At 36.7% G+C, this 23,461-nt stretch overlaps 1 protein-coding gene across 6 annotated transcripts in view; it reads left to right on the forward strand.

Moving 5' to 3' along the window:
• DNAH6 (dynein axonemal heavy chain 6) overlaps positions 1 to 23,461 on the forward strand; it is a 227,602-nt gene that overhangs the window by 141,967 nt on the left and 62,174 nt on the right. For all 6 annotated transcript variants that reach the window (XM_074196146.1, XM_074196126.1, XM_074196152.1 and 3 more), the window contains 9 exons: positions 1,026 to 1,257; positions 3,535 to 3,687; positions 7,364 to 7,504; positions 8,529 to 8,771; positions 13,388 to 13,555; positions 13,992 to 14,227; positions 16,056 to 16,317; positions 17,913 to 18,036; positions 20,410 to 20,606. In XM_074196146.1, the coding sequence (XP_074052247.1) occupies positions 1,026 to 1,257; positions 3,535 to 3,687; positions 7,364 to 7,504; positions 8,529 to 8,771; positions 13,388 to 13,555; positions 13,992 to 14,227; positions 16,056 to 16,317; positions 17,913 to 18,036; positions 20,410 to 20,606 (1,756 nt within the window). The remainder of the gene's footprint in view (positions 1 to 1,025; positions 1,258 to 3,534; positions 3,688 to 7,363; positions 7,505 to 8,528; positions 8,772 to 13,387; positions 13,556 to 13,991; positions 14,228 to 16,055; positions 16,318 to 17,912; positions 18,037 to 20,409; positions 20,607 to 23,461) is intronic.

Raw genomic sequence — 23,461 nt, forward strand, 5'->3', positions numbered from 1 at the left:
TCCTCTAAATACACATAAAACAATTTATACCATATGTTGGGTTTTTTAAGATTTGAGTTCCAAATTTTCTTCCTTTTCCCTCTCCCTGAGATAGTAGGCAATCTGATATATGTTATACATGTGCAGGTCATGTAAAACATTTCTATATTAATTATTTTGTGCAAAAAAATTTCAGACAAAAGAAAGGAAGTTAAAAATGGTGTGCTTTGGTCTGTATTCAGACAGCATCAGTCCCTTCTCTAGATGTAAATAGTAGGTTTCATTATGAATCCTTTGGGATTGTCTTGGATCCTTGTTTTGAAATCCTTGTTGATAAAAGCCAAGTCATTTACATTTTTTCAGTATAAGATGTTGCTGTTACTGTGTATCATGTTCTGGTTCTGTTCACTTCACATTGTATCAATTCATCTAAGTCTTTCCACTTTTTCCTGAAATCATCATACTTGTCACAATAATATTCCATGATAATCATATATCCACAACTTGTTTGTGAAGTCTTAATGAAATAATCATTCTTGCTATTACTATAATTTGACATAGTTGAAAGGGATGAGCAAAACTGTATCTTGGGGGTAGGGATGGGGTGCACTAGAGCAAAGTATAAGATGAGGGTTGCAGAAATGAGAAGGGCATTAAGTTTCCTATCTAAGAAGGGCAGATCAGAAGTAACAAGGAAATCCAGGGTGAGGAACTACATCTGAAGGGGTAAAAAGATGTTAGAAAGGCACCAGACCAGGAGTCAGAAGACCTGTTTTCTGGTATCAGTTATGCCATTTCCCTGCTACTGAAATTTGGAATTTCCTGACTGTTTTGGAAATCAGTTGTTTCATGGCTAAAATGAGGGGTCAGCCCAGGCAGCCTCTCGAGTCCTTCCATCTCAGACATTCTGCAGAGAACCCTACCAACAGAACTCCATCACTCTAGCAAAACTGACTCTGGTGAGACTCAGGACTAAGCCTCAGCAAACTATGGTTTTGTAGTCCGAAAAGTGAAAATAATTACATATGCCCCTTCTCTTCATGCAGGATTGCTCGGATGATTCGTCAGGAAAGGGGCAATGCTCTTCTTGTCGGAGTAGGTGGAACAGGAAAACAGTCTCTGACCAGGCTTGCCTCTCACATCTGTGGCTATAGGTGTTTTCAGATTGAGCTCAGTCGAGGCTATAACTATGATACTTTCCATGATGACCTAAGGAAGCTCTATAAACTGGCTGGCGTGGAAGACAAAGACATGGTCTTCCTTTTCACTGACACCCAGGTGTGTTTAAGTTGCTTAAATAATACATGAGGAATGTCAATATATTTATCATGGATATAAGAAGCTATGGTGTAAATACTATGGTAGAGTGGCTAGAGAACTGAACTCAAAGCCAAGAAGACATCCTTCTGACATATGCGGCCTATGTGACCCTGGACAAATCTTTTAACATCTCTGTAAATAACTTGTTGAGAAAGGGGCCTAAAACTGGAAAAAGAACCTTGCTCACCAGAAAGTTATCCATACCAACAAAATACAAATCTAGTCCTTCTATTATATATGTAACTCAAAATCATTTCTTTGCTGTGAAGTATTTTAATGGTGGTGAATACTTAGTAATGAAAGCCAGCACTATAAGGTTTCCACATACTTTACAATTATTATTTCAATTGATCCTCACAATAACTATGGGGAGCAGATACTATTATTATCCTCTTTTTGCAGATAAGGGAACTGAGGCAAAGAGTGATCAAGTCCCTTGCCTAAGGTCACATAGTCTTCCTGACTCAAGATCTACCATTCTATTCACTGTACCCCATTGTAAATGATTTTTGATAATAAATTTATTTTATTTTGACCAATTTTGTTGTCCCCTTGAAAGCCTATGTCTTCAGAATTTTTGTCAGTATATTGATTTTTCTTTTTTTATTGTTTTTGTTTTAGTTATTAGTTATATGGGTTGACTCTCTGGAAGAAAGAAGTAGAGAGATACCAGAGGGAATTTAAGTGATTTAAAAATAAAAATACTAGACTTTAAAAAACAGAAAATCAGTGTAATAGATTCTAGTCCTAAATTGAGGAGCTGAGTAAGACAAAGGTGGCAATAACCATGTCAATAACCAGATTATCCATGAAAATGAGGGTTCCACATGAGTATGAGAGAAAAAACATCTCTAAGAAAAAAGACTCTCTAAGCCAAACTACCCTGTGATATGATTTCCTGAGGGGCAGGGTCAAAAAGTTTGCAGTTTAAAAGAAAAGTCAGGGGTGGCTAGGTGGTGCAGTGGATAAAGCACTGAGCCTGAAGTCAAGAGTACCTGGGTTCAAATCCGGCCTCAGACACTTAATGATTACCTAGCTGTGTGGCCTTGGGCAAGCCACTTAACCCCATTGCCTTTCAAAAAAAAACCTAAAAAAAAAGAGAAAGAAAAGTCAAATAATAACTTTTGACAGATGGTACTTTAAGGCCAACAAAGTTGGCCTTTCTATGCATTTTCTCATTCCAGTCTGTTTGAAAACATTATTATCTCCATTTTCCTCTTCCTGACACAGCTAGTTAGTGTCACAGGTAGGAGTCATACCCAGGTCCCCCCCGCCAATTGTATGTCTATTGTTCTTACCTCAGGCATGCAGATGTGAGGATGAACATGAGCATCATTTTTTTAAATATGCTCACAGCTTGCATTTTTATCCCAGGCCTTCTCTATCTCGCACATGGTTGTGTTTTGGCAGCCTCCTAAGTGACCTCACCTCTACTTTGATCAAAACAACTCAATGGTTCCCCATTGCCCTTTGAATACAGTCCTTTCTCTTTAGTCTATCATTCAAAGTCTTGCTCAGTCAGGTACTGCCCTACATCTCCAACTGCACCTATATTAATTCCCTATTTCTTCCCCCTTCCCCACTCTCAAACTCGATGTTACTAAAACTCAACCATTTGCTCCCCCCTTGAATGTACCAACCTTTTGGCCTTTTTCTACACCCTTTTTAATGACTAGAATGTCTCCTTTGACACCCTGACCCTCTGAATATCCATCTTTCTCTTTTGATTCCTGCCTATCCTTCAATATCCAGATTATGCCACCTTTGCCAGGAAACCTTCCCTGATTCCCATCAATTAGAAAAGAGTCATCTCCACAGCTCTCCCATGGTACTGCTAGTGGAAAGTCCAGTGGATCTGAGTTAGAAGATTTATTGAGGTTGATTCCCAGTTCTGTCTGTTACTAGCTGTGTGACTATACACAAGTCACCTCTAAACCTCAGTTTCTCCAACTGTAAAATAAGGTTGATAATGTCTTGTTATAAGGAAAGTTCTTTGACAAAACCATGTTTTTAGTTATTAGAAATATCATTTTATTTTGTAGTATAATTATAAGTGTCTATAAGGGTCTGTACTATAGCTCCCTAAAAGGCTAGGAGTTATTTCTTGTTTATGTTTGCCTCTTCCCCCAGTAACATGTAAGTTATTAGATATGTGTGATGATCAGTCAATAGCTTGTGATCATGGATGCAACGTTATAAGTTACTATAATGATTCTCAATCATTCTACTATATAGATTGTCGTGGAAGAGTTCCTGGAAGACATAAACAACATTCTGAACTCAGGGGAAGTACCAAATCTATTTGAAAAAGATGAATTGGAGTTTGTCATGGCGGCCACAAGGCCAAAGGCAAAAGAAGCAGGAATTTCAGAGGGCAACAGAGATGAGGTAGGAAAGACAACGATGATGGTGATGAAGAAAGCTAATCTTTCTAATAATACATAAGATCTGAAAGCACGTTCCCCATGTTGCCACTTCTGTTGTCATTGCTGAGTCGTTTCAGTTGTTTGTGTCTGTCTTTCCATGACTCCATATAGGATTTCTTGCAAAGACACTGAAGTTAATTGGTCATTTCCTTCTCTATCTTATTAGTAAGTTAATAAAGCATTAATAAATGATTGTTTCCATCCCTTCCACTCGGTTTGTTAACCAGACTAAATTTTTTTTACATTTTCTTCAACCTATCTTTGTATGACAATACCATAACTTGCCTCTTCCAAATATCCTTGTATTTGTTCAAAACTTTACCAAAATGTGACATCAAGACAGATACAGTATTTCTTATGTGTTTCACCCAAACTATTATCTGGCTAGACCACTCCCATCCTAGACTCCGGTATACAGCTAATTTTTGGAAACCAAATGCAAGATATTGCATTTGTCCCCATTAACTCTAATCTTATTAAATTCAGTTCATCATTCTAACTTGCTTCTGAAGTCAAACATGTTAGGTAACCCTCTTTGCTCTGTGCCATTTGCAAATTGCATAGTATGTCAATTTGTCCAATGTTATAAGTATATTGGGTTTTGTTTGATTTTGAGTCTTCCTTCATGGGTGTCAGTGAAATACCTGGGACCACTTCTTATACAAATAGTAGAAGTATTCCAGATAATTTACATGTTAGTAATGTGCTGTTATGAGCATATCTGATGATTTTTAAATATTGACTATGAAATTCCTAGGGCAGCTAGGTAACACAATGGCTGTTTGTCTCAATTTCTTCATCTGTAAAATGAGCTGGAGATAGAAGTGATAAGAAACTCCAGTATCTTTGCCAAGAAAACCCCAAATGGGGTCACAAAGAACTGGAAAAAGTTAAAAGCAAAGATGAAATCTCTAAATAATTTATTCAATAATTTGCCAGAGCACTGTCAGCCTTTCTGTACAAACTGTGCTGGAAAACAAGAGACTAAACAGCCAGAAGACAGCCAGTTAAAAAAACATTTTCAAAGCAGATTATGAATAAGTGTAGCCTGGAGAAGAGACTATAATGTTGGGAAGGCAGGAGAACTATCTTCGAATACCTGAAGAGTCATCCCATGGAGGAGGATTTAGACTAATTTTTATTTGACTTCCCCCTTCCACCCTCAAACTCGATGTTCCTAAAAGTAAATTTATTTTATGCTAATTAGATATATTTAACTTGAAAAGAAGTTAAAATAAGGCCTTAAAGTTGGATAAGGACATTAAGAGGCTACATCATTAAAGAGCATATCTGATAGGAACAATGGGTATGTTATAAGGAGGACAATTTTGGCTTCAAGGAAGAAAATACTTCCTAACAATGAAACTTTCCAAAAACCACCTTAAAGAGTCAGTCCCCCCATTTGCCTTCAAGAAAAGGTTAGAATGCCGCTAGAAAGATATGCTAAAGAGAATTCTTGTCCTTTCCAACCCAGCAGGTGTAAGAACACAATTCTTAGGGGCAGCTAAGTGGATAGAGCACTGGTCCTGGAGTCAGGAGGACCTGAGTTCAAAGCCAGCCTCAGACACTTAATAATTGCCTTGCTGTATGACCTTGGGCAAGTCACTTAACCCCCTTACCTTAAATAAAATTTTTAAAAAGTACAAGAGCACAATTCTTCACAATGTCACATCAGCTAGCTGGTTGGAAGACATCACACAGTTCATCTGGTGACCATGACTTCTTAACCTTTCTTGTCAACTTAGTTCCTTAAAAGATCTTAATAACTGTATTTCCTTTGGGCATTTCCATCACTTTGGGAATAGGTGAACAAATTGTGGTTTCTGATTATAATGGAATGCTATTCTATAAGAAATGATGAGTTGGATGCTCTCAGAAAAAAAATCTGGAAAGACTTACATGAACTCATGCAAAGTTTACAGAATGCAACAGTATTATAGGATGATCAGCTGTGAATGGCTTAGATTGTCTCAGCAATACAACTCTGAAGGACTTATGATAAAGAATGTCATTCCCAGAGAAAGAGCTGCTGAATATGGATTGAAGAATACTTTTTAAACTTTATTTTTCTTAGAGTCTCTTTTGAGGAGGTTTGTTTTCTTTCAAAACATGACTATTATGGCAATATTTTGCATGACTACACATTTATAATCTAGTAAATTGTTTTTTTTTTTCATTGATGGGGAATGGGGCAGGAAGCAGGGAGAGAATTTGGAACTCAAAGGAGTGTAAAAAATTATTTTTACATGCAACTGGGGAAAAATAAAATGTTAAATAAAATTGTATTTCATTTAATAACTGATTTCACTTAATATTGATTGATTTCCTTGGCAAATGTGTTTTATTCTATGCATTTAAAAACATTATTATAAGGAAGAATCTACAAGTTTTACTAGGAGTCCTTGTTACAAAGTTATGGACCCCTCACTTCTAGTTCACTCTCCCTTAAGAGACCAAGATTCAGATTCTCTACTCTGAATTTCATCATGTAAACTTGCCAGAGAAAGCAAATAGTTTAATTAACAAATCAAGAACAATGGAGAATCAGTGTCCTGTGAAAAGAAAGCAGATGAGGTTTCCTTCGAGCATATGATGTCTCAGAAAAGAAGCCAAAGCAAGCTGTCTTGCCTATCAAATGATAACTTAGTTGATGAGACAAATTTTTAAAAACTGAAGAAAAATCGTTTTAGAAAGATACCAGGGGCGGCTAGGTGGCTTAGTGGATAAAGCACCAGCCTTGGAGTCAGGAGTACCAGGATTCAAATCCGGTCTCAGACACTATATTGCCTAGCTGTGTGGCCTTGGGCAAGCCATTTAACCCCATCTGCCTTGCAAAAGAAAAAAATCTAAAAATGAAAAAAGAAAAAAAGAAAAAAAAAGAAAGATACCAGACAGCAGGAAGGATTTGGACTTGTCAAAATTTTATTTTATGCTAATTAGATATATTTAACTTGAAAAGAAGTTAAAATAAGGCCTTAAAGTTGGATAAGGACGTTAAGAGGCTACCTCATTCTAAGGAACTGTTCCTCATTTTCATATTCATTTCCTGTGTTTTTCTTGTTCTCCACAGTCTTCTCTGTCTCTTCACGGGGTTCATGCTCTCCCCCCCTCACGTGACCTTGTATTCACCCATGTATATATTGTAGACCTACATTAGAGTGTAACCTCCTTGAGGGCAGAAACCATTTTTTAGTATCCCCAGATCCAGCTCAGAGAATAGAATACATAAGTAAGTAGTTAATAAATATATAACCCAAAAGCACTGGACCTGGAATCAGAGGCCTGGATTCAAATCTGATCTGTGACACTCTTTAGATGATGTTGTTTTAATCCTCTTTGATAACAAACAGTAAGAACCAAACCAAAAAATAAAACAACTATTGATACCTGCAATCCTTCCCTCATAGTACTGTTGATGTGCTTTTGAAAAAATGTACATAAGAGATATAGGCCAACTCATTCTTCATATGTTTTCCTTCTTTTCTTTCCATGAGACTCAATTTTTCTATTTAATACTGGGATGGTCAGTCACATGAACTCCCTGGACATATTAACCACTACTTCTTTCCTTGATGTATTAAATTGTTAAAATTCTTATTGGAAAGGAACAACATATTTACTCTTTCATTCTTTATCAGGTGTTTCAATTTTTCATTAATCGAGTTCGTCAGAAGCTGCATATCGTACTGTGCATGAGCCCGGTTGGGGAGGCTTTCCGCTCCCGATGTCGGATGTTTCCATCTCTGGTGAACTGTTGCACAATTGACTGGTTTGTGCAGGTTGGTAAAACTCCCCATGGAATAGTATGGCAAATTTGGTTTGTTTTAAAAAGATCTCTCCAGATGTATTGCATGAGGCTTGACTCACATCCATTTGGTTGGGGAGAATGTGCCATTGATGAGATCAAATTTTCAGGTTTCACTCTTTTTTGGACCCAGTAATGGTCAGATTAGCACAGGCTTATTCTAAATAGAAGGCCAAAACCTTCTTACAGTGAAAGCCAGGATCTAAATCCAGCAAATCTTCCTCAAATAAAGTAAAAGATTACAAAAGAAAACTAAAGCTCACCACAGGAAAGCAAAAAGAGTAAAGAAAAGAGCAAGGGAAAAGGGGCTCCTATTTCCTTGGCAAACAATTGGAGAAAAGAAGGCGGAAAAACTCTTTGGGATAAAAAGGGGAATAATAATGAAACAAGACACCCGAGACCCCAGAAAATGAGAAACCCCTCAGGATGTCTGAAAATCTTAATAAAAGAATGAAAAAGAAAGAAAGATGCAAAATTAGAATTCTTTTTTTTTAGGTTTTTGCAAGGCAAATGGGGTTAAGTAGCTTGCCCAAGGCCACACAGCTAGATAATTATTACATGTCTGAGACTGGATTTGAACTCAGGTACTCCTGACTGCAAGACCGGTGCTTTATCCACTGTGCCACCTAGCGCCCCCAAAATTAGAATTCTTAAAGAAAAAATTGGAAATAGTTGAATGAAGAAACTGAAAAATATTGGTAAAAAAAGGTAGTCTCCAAATTTTAGTGATATAAGAAGGCATATTAGAGCAAAGTCAAGCAATGGCAAAGGTATAAAATAGGAATCATTTATAGAAACAAAAGCATCTCTGGGGTACCTTCAGAGCACAGGGGGATCTTTGGTGTAACATAGCCATTCTGGCATTATTCTATTTCTGTCTCTACACCCAGAGAATTAAATCATTATCTTACTGAAGTATTATTAATGTCCCATTAAAGACAACAATCAATTTACTTTTTTAAGTAGATTTTTTGAAATCTTTCTTTTCTCCTTGACAGTGGCCCAGAGAAGCCCTTCTTTCTGTATCAAGAACATTTTTCATGACTGTTGACCTTGGAAGCAATGACATAAAAGAAAAATTTTCACTGATGTGTGTGGATATTCACATGAGTGTGACAAATATGGCTGATCGATACTATTCAGAGCTGCGACGGCGATATTATACCACGCCTACTTCCTATTTGGAATTAATTAACCTTTATCTCTCAATGTTGAATGAAAAAAAGAAGCAGTTGTATTCTGTAAGTTTAACTGTTTTAAGCTTTTTATTATTGAATAAAATAATCTTGCTAGAGCTTAATCCTGTAGTTAAGTCAACATGCTTATATTAAATGCTCATTATGCCAGACTGTGTGAAGGTCTGGAAATACAAAATAAAACTCAAAGGAAGACAGTTCCTGTCTTCAAGGGGAAGACCCTGTAAAAGGGAAACAAAAGGGAAAAGGAACTCACCTAGTACTCACCTAGTGTTGAAATCCAGAGAGAGGGAGAAGTAAAGCTTAGAGTTGCATAAAAGATGTTTGAACTTTGACTTCAAAATGGCAGCTTAGTGCTGTGTAAGTAGAATGCATTCTGGAGTCCAGAAAATCTAAGTTCAAACCTGACTTCAGATGCTTACTTAGCTGTTACCATGGGCAAGTCATTTAACTGTTATTTGCCTCAGTTTCCTCAACTATAAAATGGACATAATAATAGTCCCAAATTCCCAGGTTTGGGTGAGGATAAAGAGATGATATCTGTAAATCTCTTTGCAAAGGTTAAAGTGCTATTTAAATTCTAGCTGTTATTATTGCTATTCATAATAGAGATTTGGGGAGAGACTCATCAGTGGAAGAAAGGGTTATTAGAACTAGAAAGATGTTCCAGGGAGAGGGCAGCTAAGTTACCATGTCAGACATCAAGGAGTCAGAAGTGAAATCTGGAGAGGAGTGAAGGTCTCAAATGACAGAAGTATCTTTGCTAAATCCTTAATTCTGAGGGCACTCTCCTAGGATAACATATTTTGGATGACAGGTAAAAAAGTTATTTTCCATTATCATATCAAGGACTTCCATTAACCATTGATGTATGTTTCCTCCACCTTTTAACATTTGTATCAATAAATATGATTATTATTAATAATAATACTTCCTTTAATGTATAGATTTAAGTTAACAGTTATATTCCCAGATTATTAGACCTAGAATATTCCTGGAATATTCCTGAATTTTTACATAAATTATTTTACTTGTGAGTTTAAAAAATAATTTGGTATGCCACTCAGAGAAACCAAGACCCTTCCATTTTCCATCACAAACTGTAATGTACAATTGCTCACTTCTCAACCGGTGCAGGTTTCAATCAACTGTATGTGATCTCTCACATCCTCACCTCTGTTGAAGGCATTCCAAAAAGTCTCACTCCACCCAGACCCTTAAATCCACTATCGTCTAGATTGGGACAGATCACCTACCCTGTTCATTGTTCTCCAAGGTTCTCATGCCCTTGGTATATTACCTTCTACTTTATGTTCTAGAAATTATATTTTTCTGATCTTTCAATTTGCCATAACCTAATTATGAACCACAATTCCATCTATATGTATGAGTTGTCTCTCTTCCAAGGAAAATATAAGTTCCTTCAATGTAGCTTTTTGGATTGTTTCTTAAAAGTTAGGCACATAGCAAGAGCTTAATAGATGTTTTTTTTCCATTCCATTCAATTTTAATATAAGATATTTCTATTGCTCAAAAGCCATTTTGACGTAGAACCAAATATTGCCACCATGATAGCAAAGTCATTAAAAATGGAGGGACAGTGCAGTATCTGAGATTTTAAAATTATTATGCACATAAATCAATCATTCTGGGTAAGGGAAAATATTTAATCTTTATTTGACATTGAATGTGATATGATGAATGGAGCCTTTCTCAAAATGATAAGTAACAATCTAAAATCATCAATAAACTTTATCTGTAATGGAATAGGCTAGAAACATTCCCAGTAAGAGAAATGGTGAAGCAAGAATGTCCATTATCACCACTATTCTTCAATGTTGTACTAGAAATAAGAGAAGAAAAGGAAATTGAAGGAATTAGAAGAGGAAAATGGAGAAACAAAAACTATCACTGTGCAAATGATGTGATGCTCTAATTAGAGAATACAAGAGAATCAACTAAAAACTAGTTGAAATAATTAACAACTTCAGCAAAGTTGCAAGATAGAATATAAACCCACACAAATCATCAGTATTTCTCTATATATTATTAATTAAATCAGAAAATATAGAAAGGAAAAAATCAATTTAAAATAACTTTAGAGTACACAAAGTCTCCCTGGCAAGACAAATCAAGGATATATATATATATATATACACACATATATATGTATATATGAACAACACTACAAAACACTTTTCATACAAATAAAAGCAGTACCGGATCTCAAAATGTATTATTGGGACGGCTAGGTGACGCAGTAGATAGAAGCACCAGCCCTAGAGTCAGGAGTCCCTGAGTTCAAATCCAGCCTCAGACACTTAATAATTAATCTAGCTGTGTGGCCTTGGGCAAGCCACTTAACCCCATTTGCCTTGCAAAAAAATGTATGATCATCTGTAAAATGATCAGAATAATCTAGCACTGGCTAAGAAATAGAGTGATGGATCAATGGAACAGATTATATATACAATACATAGTAATAAATGAGCATAATAATCTAGTATTTGCAGTGATCAAACAGAAATCTCTTTTTGACAAAAATTACTGGGAAAAATGGAAAGTAGTTTGGAAGAAACTAGTTTTAGACCCAAATTTTGTACCATATACCGAGATAAGGTCAAAATGGGGACTTGATTCAGAATTAAGGAATATGGAATATTTTGCATGTCATATCTCTGGAAAGGGAAGAATGTTAGACTACATTATAGACAGAATATAAAATGGATAATTTGGATTGCATGAAATTAAAAAGGTTCTATACAGATAAAACCGATGTAGTCAAGATTACAAGGAAAACAGAAAACATCTTCTAAAGGCAGTGTATTATTATTATTATTATTATTATTATTGTTTTGTTTATATTTGTTTTATTATTATTTTTAAATTATGTATAAATATAATTTTCAACATTCCTTTTGAGTAAAGTTTTCTCCCTCCCACTTCTCCCTCTACCCACCTTAAGATAGAAGTAATCTGATATAGGTTATCCATGTACAAAATATTATATTAGTCATGCTGTGTAAGAAGAATCAGAACAGAAAAACCACAAGAAGGAAAAAGCAAACAACAAATTTACAAAGGTGAAAATAGTATGTTTTGATCTGCATTCAGATTCCATAGTTCTTTCTCTAGTTGTGGATAATATAAAGCCTCATTTCTTGAATATATAAAGAGCTGAGTCAAATCTATAAGAAATTTATGAGTCATTCCCCAGTTGATAAATAAGCAAAGGATATGAACCAGTACTTTTTCAGACATAGAAATCAAAACCATCTAGTATCATATAAAAATGCTCTAAATCACTATTGATTAAAGAAATGCAAATTAAAACAATTCTGTGGTATCACCTCACACCTGTCAGATTGGCTAAAGTGACAGAAAAGGAAAATGTCAAATATTGGAGAGAATGTGAGAAAATTGGGAAACTAATGCACTATTGGTAGAGTTGTGAACTGATCCAACCATTCTGATGAGTAATTTGGAACTATGCCCAAAGGATTATCAACTGTGTATACCCTTTGATCCAGTAATACCACTACTAGATCTGTATCCCAAAGATATGAATCAGGACAGTTCTACCACTGAGTATGGGAGAAATAAGTTGGAATAAAGTGTCATAAGGACAATGCATTTTGATTAGGAGATTGAGTTGAATCTTTCATATATAGATATATACTTTTATATACCTATATATACAAAAATATTTAAAGCAGCTCTTTTTGCAGAGGAAAAGATTTGGAACTTGATGAGATGCCCCATCAATTGGGGAATAATTGAATAAGCTGTGGTACGTGATTCTGATATAATAATATTGTGCTATACAAAGTGATGAGAAAAACCTGGGAAAAAAACTTCAGAAAAACCTGGGAAGACTTACGTGAACTGATCAGAATTAAGAAATCATTGTACATAATATTGTTCCAAAATCAGTTCTCAACAACATAGTTATCTAAGACAATTGCAAAGGATTTGTTTTTTGGCAAGGCAATAAGGTTAAGTGACTTGCCCAAGGTCACACAGCTAGAGAAAGTGTCTGAGGCTGGATTTGAACTTAGGTTCTCCTGACTCCAGGACTGGTGCCCTATCCACTATGCCACCTAGCTGCCCCAATTGCAAAGGACTGGTAATGAAAAATGCTATCCACCTCCAGAGAAGGAACTAATGATGCCTGAATGCTAATTGAAATACACTTTTTAAAAAATTTTCTTTATTTCTCTTATTTTATTTACTTTGGGTTCTGGTTTATGGATAATATGAAAATATTATAAATATATATATATACATATATATATATATATATATATAATTGCTTATTGTCCTAGGGAGTGTGTAAAGGAGGAAAGGGGAGGAGAGAATTTGGAAATACAAAAATTGTTAAAAATTATTTTTACATGTAATTGGAAAAAATAAAATATAAAACAAAAGAAAAAAAGAATGTGAAAGAATGTTGTAGAAGATCTCTCTTTCATCTGATAATTGCCTGCAATTGCCTGCTTTTTCATTTAGAATCAGTGCCAACATATTTTGTTTTGGGCTTAACCAAGAGTTTTTACACATTTGTGTGTGTGTGTACATATAGATATAGATATATATATGTGTGTGTGTGTGTGTGTGTGTGTGTGTACATATATATTTATAACATTTCCATTCTTATCTAGGCTCGAGATCGAGTGAAGAGTGGTTTAACAAAGCTATTTGAGACAAACATACTTGTAGACAAAATGAAGATAGAACTTTCAGCTTTAGAGCCAATCCTTAAAGAAAAATCAGTGCAAGTTGAAGCTTTGATGGAAAAATTGTCAGTGGACCAGGAACAAGCAGATCAGGTACCCAGAATTAATTTATAATATTTGTCCACAGTAATTAATTCATATCTAATTAAATGTAGCTCCAGATATTTTTATGCATCATCAAAAGTGAATCAAATTACATTTATATGATCAATTGGATTTTTCACAGTTGTAAATATAATATATACCTGAAAATGAATCAGTACAGTTCCACCATTGAGTTATAAGTTAGAATAATATGTCATAAGAACAATGCATTTTAATTAGGAGATTATGAGTTGAGTCTTGCATATATAAATATATATATTTAACCCATTGTTCCTTTGCAAAAGGGTTGCTTTTCATAACCTTGTGATTATCAATCTGCTGGGCAATAAGGAAGATGCAATTTAGTTGATCAGATTGTGATTTATAAGTCTTTGTAATGACTTAAACAATAATACTAAATTTTTGAATGAATTTCAATTGTCAGGTCCGTTGTGTGGTTCAAGAAGATGAAGCAATAGCAAAGGTGAAAGCTGAAGAGACCCAAGCAATAGCAGATGATGCTCAACGAGATCTTGATGAAGCCCTCCCAGCCCTTGATGCTGCCAATAAAGCACTTGACTCTCTAGATAAAGCAGATATAGCTGAAATCAGAGTTTTCACCAAGCCACCAGATATGGTCATGACTGTCATGGAAGCCATTTCCATTCTCTTAAATGCTAAGTGAGTAGTTCTGATTATTTACGTCTACTATTTATGTGAAAGGCAAGGTGGATTGGGTATGGGACTTGGAGTTAGGAGTACTTATGCCTCAAGTTCCCCATCTGTAAAAAGAAGAGAATCTAGTCAGTGGCCTCTAAAAGCCATTCCACTTCTAAATCTATTTTTTTATAATCCAACTGTGTATTAGATGATTTCCTTAATATAACTTTTCTCTATTCTCCAAATCTTATTTTTCATCATAGTGCTTATTTGGTTAATTTTTCTGAAATAGGATTAACTTCTGTAGTACCATGGCCAAGCCTTTATTGTCACGTTATTGGTTTCTGAACGAGTAAGGTATTTTCTGATAATACTTTGAACCAGAGATATCAGGGAAAATGGAGTTTAGTGGCAGCTAGATGGCACAGTGGATAGAGCACAGGAGGATCTAAATTCAAATTTGACCTCAGACATTTAATAATTACCTACCTGAGCTGGATGATCTTGGCTAAGTCACTTAACCCCATTGCTTTGCAAAAAAAAATTCAAAGAAATGGAGTTTGACAGAAGTTTGGACATGGGATTCAAGTTTTAAAAAGGAAAAGGAAGCTCTACTGGGGATCCTTTTAGAGAGCATGGATATGAGTCCCAAGTTTGAAAAGCATGTCAAAGATTATTTGACTCAGAGATTGTCACTCGTCCAGGATCACACAGCTTTTCCAAGGAGCCAAGACATAAAAAACAGTTTCTCTTCAGTGAGACAATAATTCACAGAGGAAGGACAGGTCGGTGGCACAGTGAATAGAGCACTGGTCTTGGAGTCAGGAGGATGGGAGTTTGAATCCAGCCTCAGATACTTGCCACTTACTAACTTTGATCTTGGGCCCAAGGTCAACAGCCCCCCCCACCTCTCACTCAAATCCAATTCATGTGTCACGGCATCACTTCCCTGATATCATGGTCTTCTTAGAAAATAAAGGACAAATATAATCATCAATACATAGAGACTGTCAGCTTATATCATAATTAGTCTGGCTCTAAATTTTTCTTAATAAAGCACTAATTCCATATTTTACCTACTTTTTATCATTATTCATTTAAAAACTGCTTAGACAAACACAGAATATACCTAAGTATATAGATAGCTGACCTCAAAACCTGGAAGGTTTGAGTTCTGACTGATACCTACTAGCTGTGCCATCTTGGGCAAGTGGCCATCTCTGAGGACTCTAGCCCCAAGGGGTCCAATAGCCCTCACGCTACATTGCCACCCATGAGATTCCTGAATAACCAGATTAAAATATTATTGAGAAATATTTAACAAATTAGATAAAAATATAATAGAATGTAGGTATTTTTAAAATATGATTTCCTTAATGTAAAGACTAGCAGACTGCCTTCTGTGGGGGAGGAGAGAGGGAAGTGAGATTAGGGGGGAAATTGTAAAATTCAAAATCAATAAATTTGAAAAATAAAAAAATAAAATGTGATTTTCCAAGTTGATATATGACCTATAGAGATCTTTATTATGGTTTAGACCCAACCCATCCATTTCCATTTGAGTTTGATGCTGCTACTCTAATCAACTTCCTAAGACAGGGTTTGCAGAGAAGTTTCCATCTATTTTAGTAGAAGGAGTTTATTTAAATGAGTTCCCTAAACCTATGAAGCACAGGATCTGTCATATAATGAGTGTTTAAAATAAAGAGCTTTGTTGCCTTATGGACAGAAACCACAGACCTAGTCCCTATCCTTACTGTTCCATTATAAATTCTTTACATGTTCTTTACATGTCTGTATTAAATCTTTTTTATGTCTTCATTAATGTAATTTTTAATGTGTCTTACAGACCTGATTGGCCCACAGCAAAACAACTTCTGGGGGATTCTAATTTCCTCAGAAGACTTTTGGAATATGACAAGGAAAATATAAAGCCAACTATATTGGCAAAGCTCCAAAGATATATTAATAATCCTGATTTTGTGCCTGAAAAAGTAGAAAAAGTATCCAAGGCGTGTAAATCAATGTGTATGTGGGTAAGAGCTATGGATTTGTACTCTCGAGTCATCAAGGAAGTTGAACCCAAAAGACAAAAACTCTTTGCTGCTCAGGTACATTAACTATTCCCCTTTACAATGTGTTTATTAACTTAAAAGCAATGAGTCCCTTATCCTTTTTAGGCCACAGCTCTCTACTCAATGCTTCCCCCTTCAACTCATAGAGTGTGATGAGACTCTTGGAATGGCAAATCAACTCCATTCATTAAAAATGGAGAGTTGGTTTGCCTTGAATAAAGAACTAGTTTGGGTAAAATTTTATTTCCCCAAACATAGGAGTACTCTACCCATATCCTTTGTTGTCTGTCCTTTCTTAAATAGAACCATGACATTAGGAAGATGATAACATGAGTTGCCAATGAATTAGATTTAAGGGGGGGGGCTTGCAATGTCACCAACTTCACTCTCTCCTCCAGAGTCATCTGGGTCCAATGGTCAAATAGAGTTCAGGATGACTGGAGATGACCTTGGGTGCAGTGGGAGACTTTGGTCTTTTTAAGCAAAAGTCTTCCCCCATTCTCAGTTTGGTAGATCCCTTAAATTCAGGAGTTTTGAGTAGTCTAGAAGAAGGCAACTGGATATCCACACCGAGAATGGGGGTAGGGCTGGAGGGCTACCAAGTTGCCCAAGAGGACCAAGCCAGAAACTGGAGCACATGCTAGGCAGTGGGATTCAGCTCATGACTTTCCCTTCCACTTTTAGACTTAGAGAGAAACCCAATCTTTTTGTTTTTAAATCATTTATTTAGGAAATAAGCTTATAGTGTTTACTATTTGTCATTAATTACAGTCCTCCTCCACCAAGGATTCTTAATTTCTTCTGTGCAGTGGGCTCCTTTGGTAGTCAGTCTGATGAACCCCTTCTCAGAATGATGTTTCTCAATGTGTAAAATAATATACAGAATATTACAATAGAAAACAATTACATTGAAACTCATACCAAAACACTTTGATGTCAGCTAGGTAGCCCATTAGATAACAGGCCAGGCCTGAAACCAGGAAGACTCATCTTCCTGAGTTCAAATCCAGTCTCAGACACTTATTAGCTGGGTGACCCTTACTTAACAAGTCACTTTATCCTCTTTCCTCAGTTTCCTGATCTATCAAATGAGCTAAAGAAGAAATGGCAAATCACTCTAACATCTTGTCCAAAAAAAGCCCCATATGGAGTCAAAAAGAGTCAATCACAACTAAAATAACTGAACAAAACATCAAAATATTTAAAACCTAAGTCTATGGACCCCCAATTTGAAGAAACCTGCTCATGTCAAACAATATAAAGAAAATATTGTGGGGTAAAAGAATGCCTTCCCCCATTATCAGAATCCCTATTTTCCATAGCAGATTTTTCATGAAAATTATCAAACTTTTCTTTTAAGCATCACAAATGACAGCTGATTACTTATTTAATTAACTGATCCCTCAGCTCAGGGTGCCATAATCTAGACTAATTGATAAGGTGAATGAAAGGCACTTAATGTTTTCAAAGAGATCGAGAATCATTTTGACAAATAAACCTAAACAATATTAAAAGTAACTTTTTAGCTGCTAATTTCCATCCCATCTCAGACGTTTAAAACTCACTTGCAACATTTGACAAGTTTTATCTTCCTCAAAGAACTTTTAAAAGCATTTATCTTGTTTTATTAGATTGAACTTGATGCTACCTTGGCCACCTTGAAAGACAAACAAAAGAAACTAAGACAAGTAGAAGACCAGATTCAAGCTTTACAAGATCAGTATGAAACAATCCTTAATGAAAAAGAGAATCTTGGTAAGTTGAAAATGTCTGTGCTTGGAAGACATGTCTATTATTTTAAATCTCCTCTTTGTGTTATCTCCCTCTACTGGGATATGAGCTCCTTGGCAGTTAGAAATTATCTGTATCCCCATACTCAATCCAGTGCTCAAAGCAATAATCACTTAATTAACCCTTTTTCTTTCATTCATTTTAAGAATAAAAAAGGGCCTATAGCAGATCTTGTAACTAATCTAAGAATTATTTCTATTACTCTTGTCCCATTTGCTTTCTTAGTGCATTCTAGTTATTAAAAAAATTGATTGAAATTTTAAATAACCCTGGTCTGCACAAGTTCATGTGTAAGTGAACTGGAGAAACAGCTACATACACAGGAAAGTTAAGTAACACAATAATTCATATAAATAAATCCCAAAGGGAATATTAGGGAAATATGAATAATAAATTGTAAAGAGCACAAAGAGTTGGACAGCTCCCAAAGTTAGGGCTTGAAGTAGTCAGAAAAGGCTGCAGAGAAGAAATAGTTCTGATTTATTTTTTCTTTGCCTTATGTGGAATGGCTCTTTCTATAGATTGGGAAGAAGAGGAAACATATGGGGAAGGAAGGGAAAGAAGATATATCATTATTTTTTAATGGTAGACCTGAGCTTAACTAGCCTTAAAACATGGGTCTGATTTGGATACTAAAGGATTAGGGCAGAGAGAGCATTTCAGAAGAAAAGAACAACATGAAGCCGCATTGAACATGACATATTAGGAAGAGTGAGGAGATAAACCTGGAAGGAATGGCAGCCATATATATTTAGGATCAGTGGAAATCTGAGTAGAGCAAAAGGAACTATCAAATCTTTGTCTTTAAAGGGACCTCAGATGTGATATGGTTCTAATCAAGGAAAATGTATTACATTCATATATTTTAGAAATCAACACATGCAAGAAATGTTTATTTGGAAAATGGCATCATCCACACCCTATGTTAAGCTTGCCTTCTCCTTGGGAATAGGACAAGTAATCAATATTGCTAACGCTATAATATTGAAATTACAATTTTTGAGAGTATTCGTTACAACACAGGAAGAAAAATAATGGAAAATTTGCTCAGTATTTTGCAGGATATAAAATTATAAGAAATTACCTGACACTAAACCCCTTGGTTTCAGATGTTCAATAAATATAATCTGAACACAAACAATGCCAGATACAGTGCTGTAATCTGGGGGTATAAAGACAAAATGAAATAGTCCCTTGCCCCTCAAGGAACTTCCACTCTATGCCTCTCCCCAGATGTACAGTTTGCAGGGAACAAACCAACAGAATTAGAGACTCAAAGACAAAGACAAAGATTTTACTTCATGGGTGTCAATGAGACTTGATGAGATGGGATGGGATGGGATCCTGACTAGAAAAGGCTTCTGAAGAGTACTTTTTATTTGAAAGGAACAGAACATATACAAGGGTTATGGGCAATACTGTGATTAATAACATATCCAGGGACCAGATGGGAAGCATGGAGGTGAGTATCTGAGGTAAAACTGATGGAAGGAAAAACAGAAACTATTTTGATGGAAATACTACAAACTACCTGGACACAAAAGGAACATGGACATATATGGGGAATAGATAACAAGCCTCTAGAGGAGACATAGAAGATTAATAAGAGCAGTCTTCACTTTTCTGGATCTTTGTCTCTGTCTCTCTTTGCCTCTCTGTTACTCTTGTCTTTCTTGGATTCTGTCTTGTTCTATCTGCCCTTGCATATATGTGTCTCTCTCCTCTACCCCCCCCATTTCTCTCTCTGTCTCTCACTCTCCCTTTTTTCTGTCTCCCTCTGTGTGTCCCTTCTTCTTCTATCTCTCTTTGTCTCTATATCTCTTTGTCTCTCTCTCTCTCTCTCTCTCTCTCTCTCTCTCTCTCTCTCTCTCTCTCTCTCACCCCTCCCTCTCCCCCCATCTTATTGGCAAAAACAGAGAAATCAATGAGGTGTCACTTCCACCACACAATGAACCATCGGATAGGGCTGATTAATAATGTACAAATAAAAAAATAAATTGAAATAAGAGTTTGGAGGAACAAAAATGCTATTTGTTGGAGGCACATTGACTCCTATTGATGGAACCACATATTTTTAACTTTGAGGTGGGCAGTCTCTGCATATACAGTACCACATACAAAACCCCAACCACTTAATGATATTCTCAGGGCCCCGATAGAATGAATGAGATTCCCTGAGAACTAGGCAGACTCTGGTTCACCCTTTGATTATTATGACTGGGTACCATTTAGTGCATAAACACTAAGTGTGCTAGAGGTGGAGAGAGGAGGAATAAACCTAGAGGCTCTTAGAGTGTTCACTGATAATTACAGCCCAGTTTTCTTGAAATTCTCTAGCCAAAAGCATGGCCCTTACCCAAGCTCGCCTCACCCGGGCTGGGAGGCTCACAGCTGCAATGGGAGATGAGCAAGTCCGATGGGAAGAAAGCATCCAGAACTTTGAAAATGAGATCTCCAACATCACTGGGAATGTGTTCATCGCTGCTGCCTGTGTGGCGTACTTTGGCGCTTTCACAGCCCTATATAGGCAGCTGGTAAGTGGAAAAAACCTGGGGAGCCATAGGAGTGAATGAGTCTTCTCTTTTTTCCTGGGTTTTCTCAGGTCTTATCATAATGAAGGCAGAGATGAGCTGCCCACTCCAAAGACCTCCTCTCTCCCACAAGGCCCAATTCCCTCTCCCCCAACCCCATACCATCACTATCCCACCATACTGTTGCCTCATCCCTTCCTACCTTTCCTTCTGCAACCTCACAAAGTGACTGTTTGTTTCCTTTCTACATTGAGCTACTTCTGTCTTTTATATGGCCAAAGTCTTTGACTGGTGCCATCTTGTATCCTGACATTGTCACCAGGCATGATCACCCAGGAAGCCTCTAATGTTTGGAAAGAGGTATTGTCCTCTTGAGACCCCAAAGAGCAAGCCAGGAAGCAAAAAGCTGATAGCCAAGCCATGACCCAGTCCCAGCCACCTGGCTCCCCAAATACTTCTACTACCTCCCCTTCTTCCATTCTTGGGGACTTTGACCCTCATGTCCTGGAGCCAAGCAGCAGGGGGCAAACAACTCAACCTGTAGCACAAAGTAATTTCTCTATGATGGCAAGCATCTTGGTAGGGAGAAGCAAGAGGAGGAAGAAGGGGGACATGGCAGGAATGGTGAGGTCTCTGAAGGCTCTTCAGCAAACCTCAGCTTCTATTCTTTTCTGGTCATAAATATTCTTTGAATAGAGAGAAAAGAGAAAATCCTGACTAGCTGTGTGACCACAAGTAAAACCTGTAGAGAGTGAGTCCTGGACCTGGAGACAGGAAGACTGGAGTACAAACCCTATCTTAGAAATTTGCTAGCTGAAGTACCCTGGGAAAGTCTCATAACCTCTCTGTGCCTCAGGGTCCTCCTCTATAAAATGGAGATAACAATAACCTATAATAACCTATTTACCAGAATAGTTGTGAGCATCAAATGGAATATTTATCAAATGCTTTGCAAACCTTAAAATACTATATTCAGTTAGTAATTAAACATTTATTAAATGTTATTAAATAAACATTATTAAATGTAACTGTGGTTCAGGTCCTCTCTTAGGCACTAAGCAATACAAGAAGTGCAGAAAAGACAGTCCCTGTCCTCAAGGAGTTACAGTCTAATAAGGGAGGCAACATGCAAACAAATGTAAAAAAGTAAGGTATAATCAAGATAAATAGGAAATAAGAGAAGGAAGGCACTAGATTGAAAAGATATTGGGAAAGGCTTCCAATAGAAGATGAGATTTTATATGGGATGTAAAGGAAACCAGGAAGCTCAGTAGTCAGAGTGGAGGAAGAAGGGTATTCTAGGCCAGAGAAGAGAGAGAGAGAGAGAGAGAGAGAGAGAGAGAGAGAGAGAGAGAGAGAGACAGAGAGAGACAGAGAGAGACAGAGACAGAGAGAGAGACAGACAGAGACAGACAGAGACAGAGAGAGAGAGAGAGAGAGAGAGAGAGAGAGAGAGAGAGAGAGAGAGAGAGAGAGAGAGAGAGAGAGAGACAGACAGACAGACAGACAGAGACAGAGAGAGAGAGAGAGAGAGAGAGAGAGAGAGAGAGAGAGAGAGAGAGAGAGAGAGAGAGAGAGAGAATCTTGTTCATGGAACAATCAGGAAGTAAGATGGGGAAGCTGATTAGAAAGGACTTTGAATGACAAACAGAACATAATGTGTTGGATCCTGGAGGCAACAGAAAGCCAAATGGACTTTTGGAGTGAAGAGATGGCATGGCATTAGAAAAATCACTCTAGTGACTGATTGGGAAGATGAACTGGAGAGGGAGAGTCTTGTGATAGCATAGACTCACCCAGAGCATAGACTATGGTGATAGAGATGATGAAGACCTGGACTAAGATGGGAGGGGTCAAAAGAGAGAAGGGGGCGTATTGGACACATGTTGTAGAAATGAAATCAATAGGCAATAGCTTGGATACAAAGAATGAGAGGAAGGAATCCAAGATGGGGATAGGTGAGCCCAAGAAACCAGGAGTATGGTGCTGCCCTTTACAGTTATAGGGGAGAGAGGAAGTGGGAAGAGTTTACCGGGAAAGATGAATGAGTTCTGTTTTGAACTGTTTTGGATGATGAGTTTAAGAGGTCTACTCGACATCCAGTTCAAAATGTCAAGTAGGCAGCTGGAGATGTGAGAGTGGAGATCAGCAGAGATCTGGGGTAGGATTGGGAAATTTGATAATCATCAGCATAGAGATGGTAATTAAATCCATGGGAGTTAATGAGATCCTCAACTGTAGTAGGATAGAGTGCAAAGAGAAAAGGGCCCAGGGTAGAACCCTGAGGTACAGTCGGACAGTTATATTTGGAGTAAAGACAAGTGTGGGGAGAACCAGGAGAAAAGAGATCCAAAACTTTAGTATGAATAAACTATGAAGGAGAAAAGTGCAATTAACAGTTCTATGTATTAGAATTTTCAGCGTCACTAAGTCTGAGATCCATCATCAGTAAAGTGAGATTCAGATCTCATGGGGTTGTCATGGAAAAGGATTCTATAAATTTGAAAGAACTATATAGATATGAATTATTATAATGATTGCTAAATATTGTGGCATCTCCTGGGTATCCAGTATGGTTAGGAAATGAAGTGTACCCTACATGTAAATTTTTGAGATAATCTATTCAAGTGCTCAAATGACTTTGAGCCTTTTTAATGGCCATTCTTCTGAAATGTTTGCCTTCTTGCCTTATTAAGTAAAACATGGTGACCATCATTAATTTGATGTCTCAGAATTCTCTTCATGAGCATCAATTAACTTTTATTCCCTGATATGAAATGTACTGTTTTACCTTACAAAGCACTTTGCATACCTGACTGTGTTTAAAGAGATGGACACTGAGCGATAGATACAAGGAG

This window comes from Macrotis lagotis, chromosome 1 (genome assembly GCF_037893015.1).
Source record: "Macrotis lagotis isolate mMagLag1 chromosome 1, bilby.v1.9.chrom.fasta, whole genome shotgun sequence".
Taxonomy (NCBI): domain Eukaryota; kingdom Metazoa; phylum Chordata; class Mammalia; order Peramelemorphia; family Peramelidae; genus Macrotis; species Macrotis lagotis.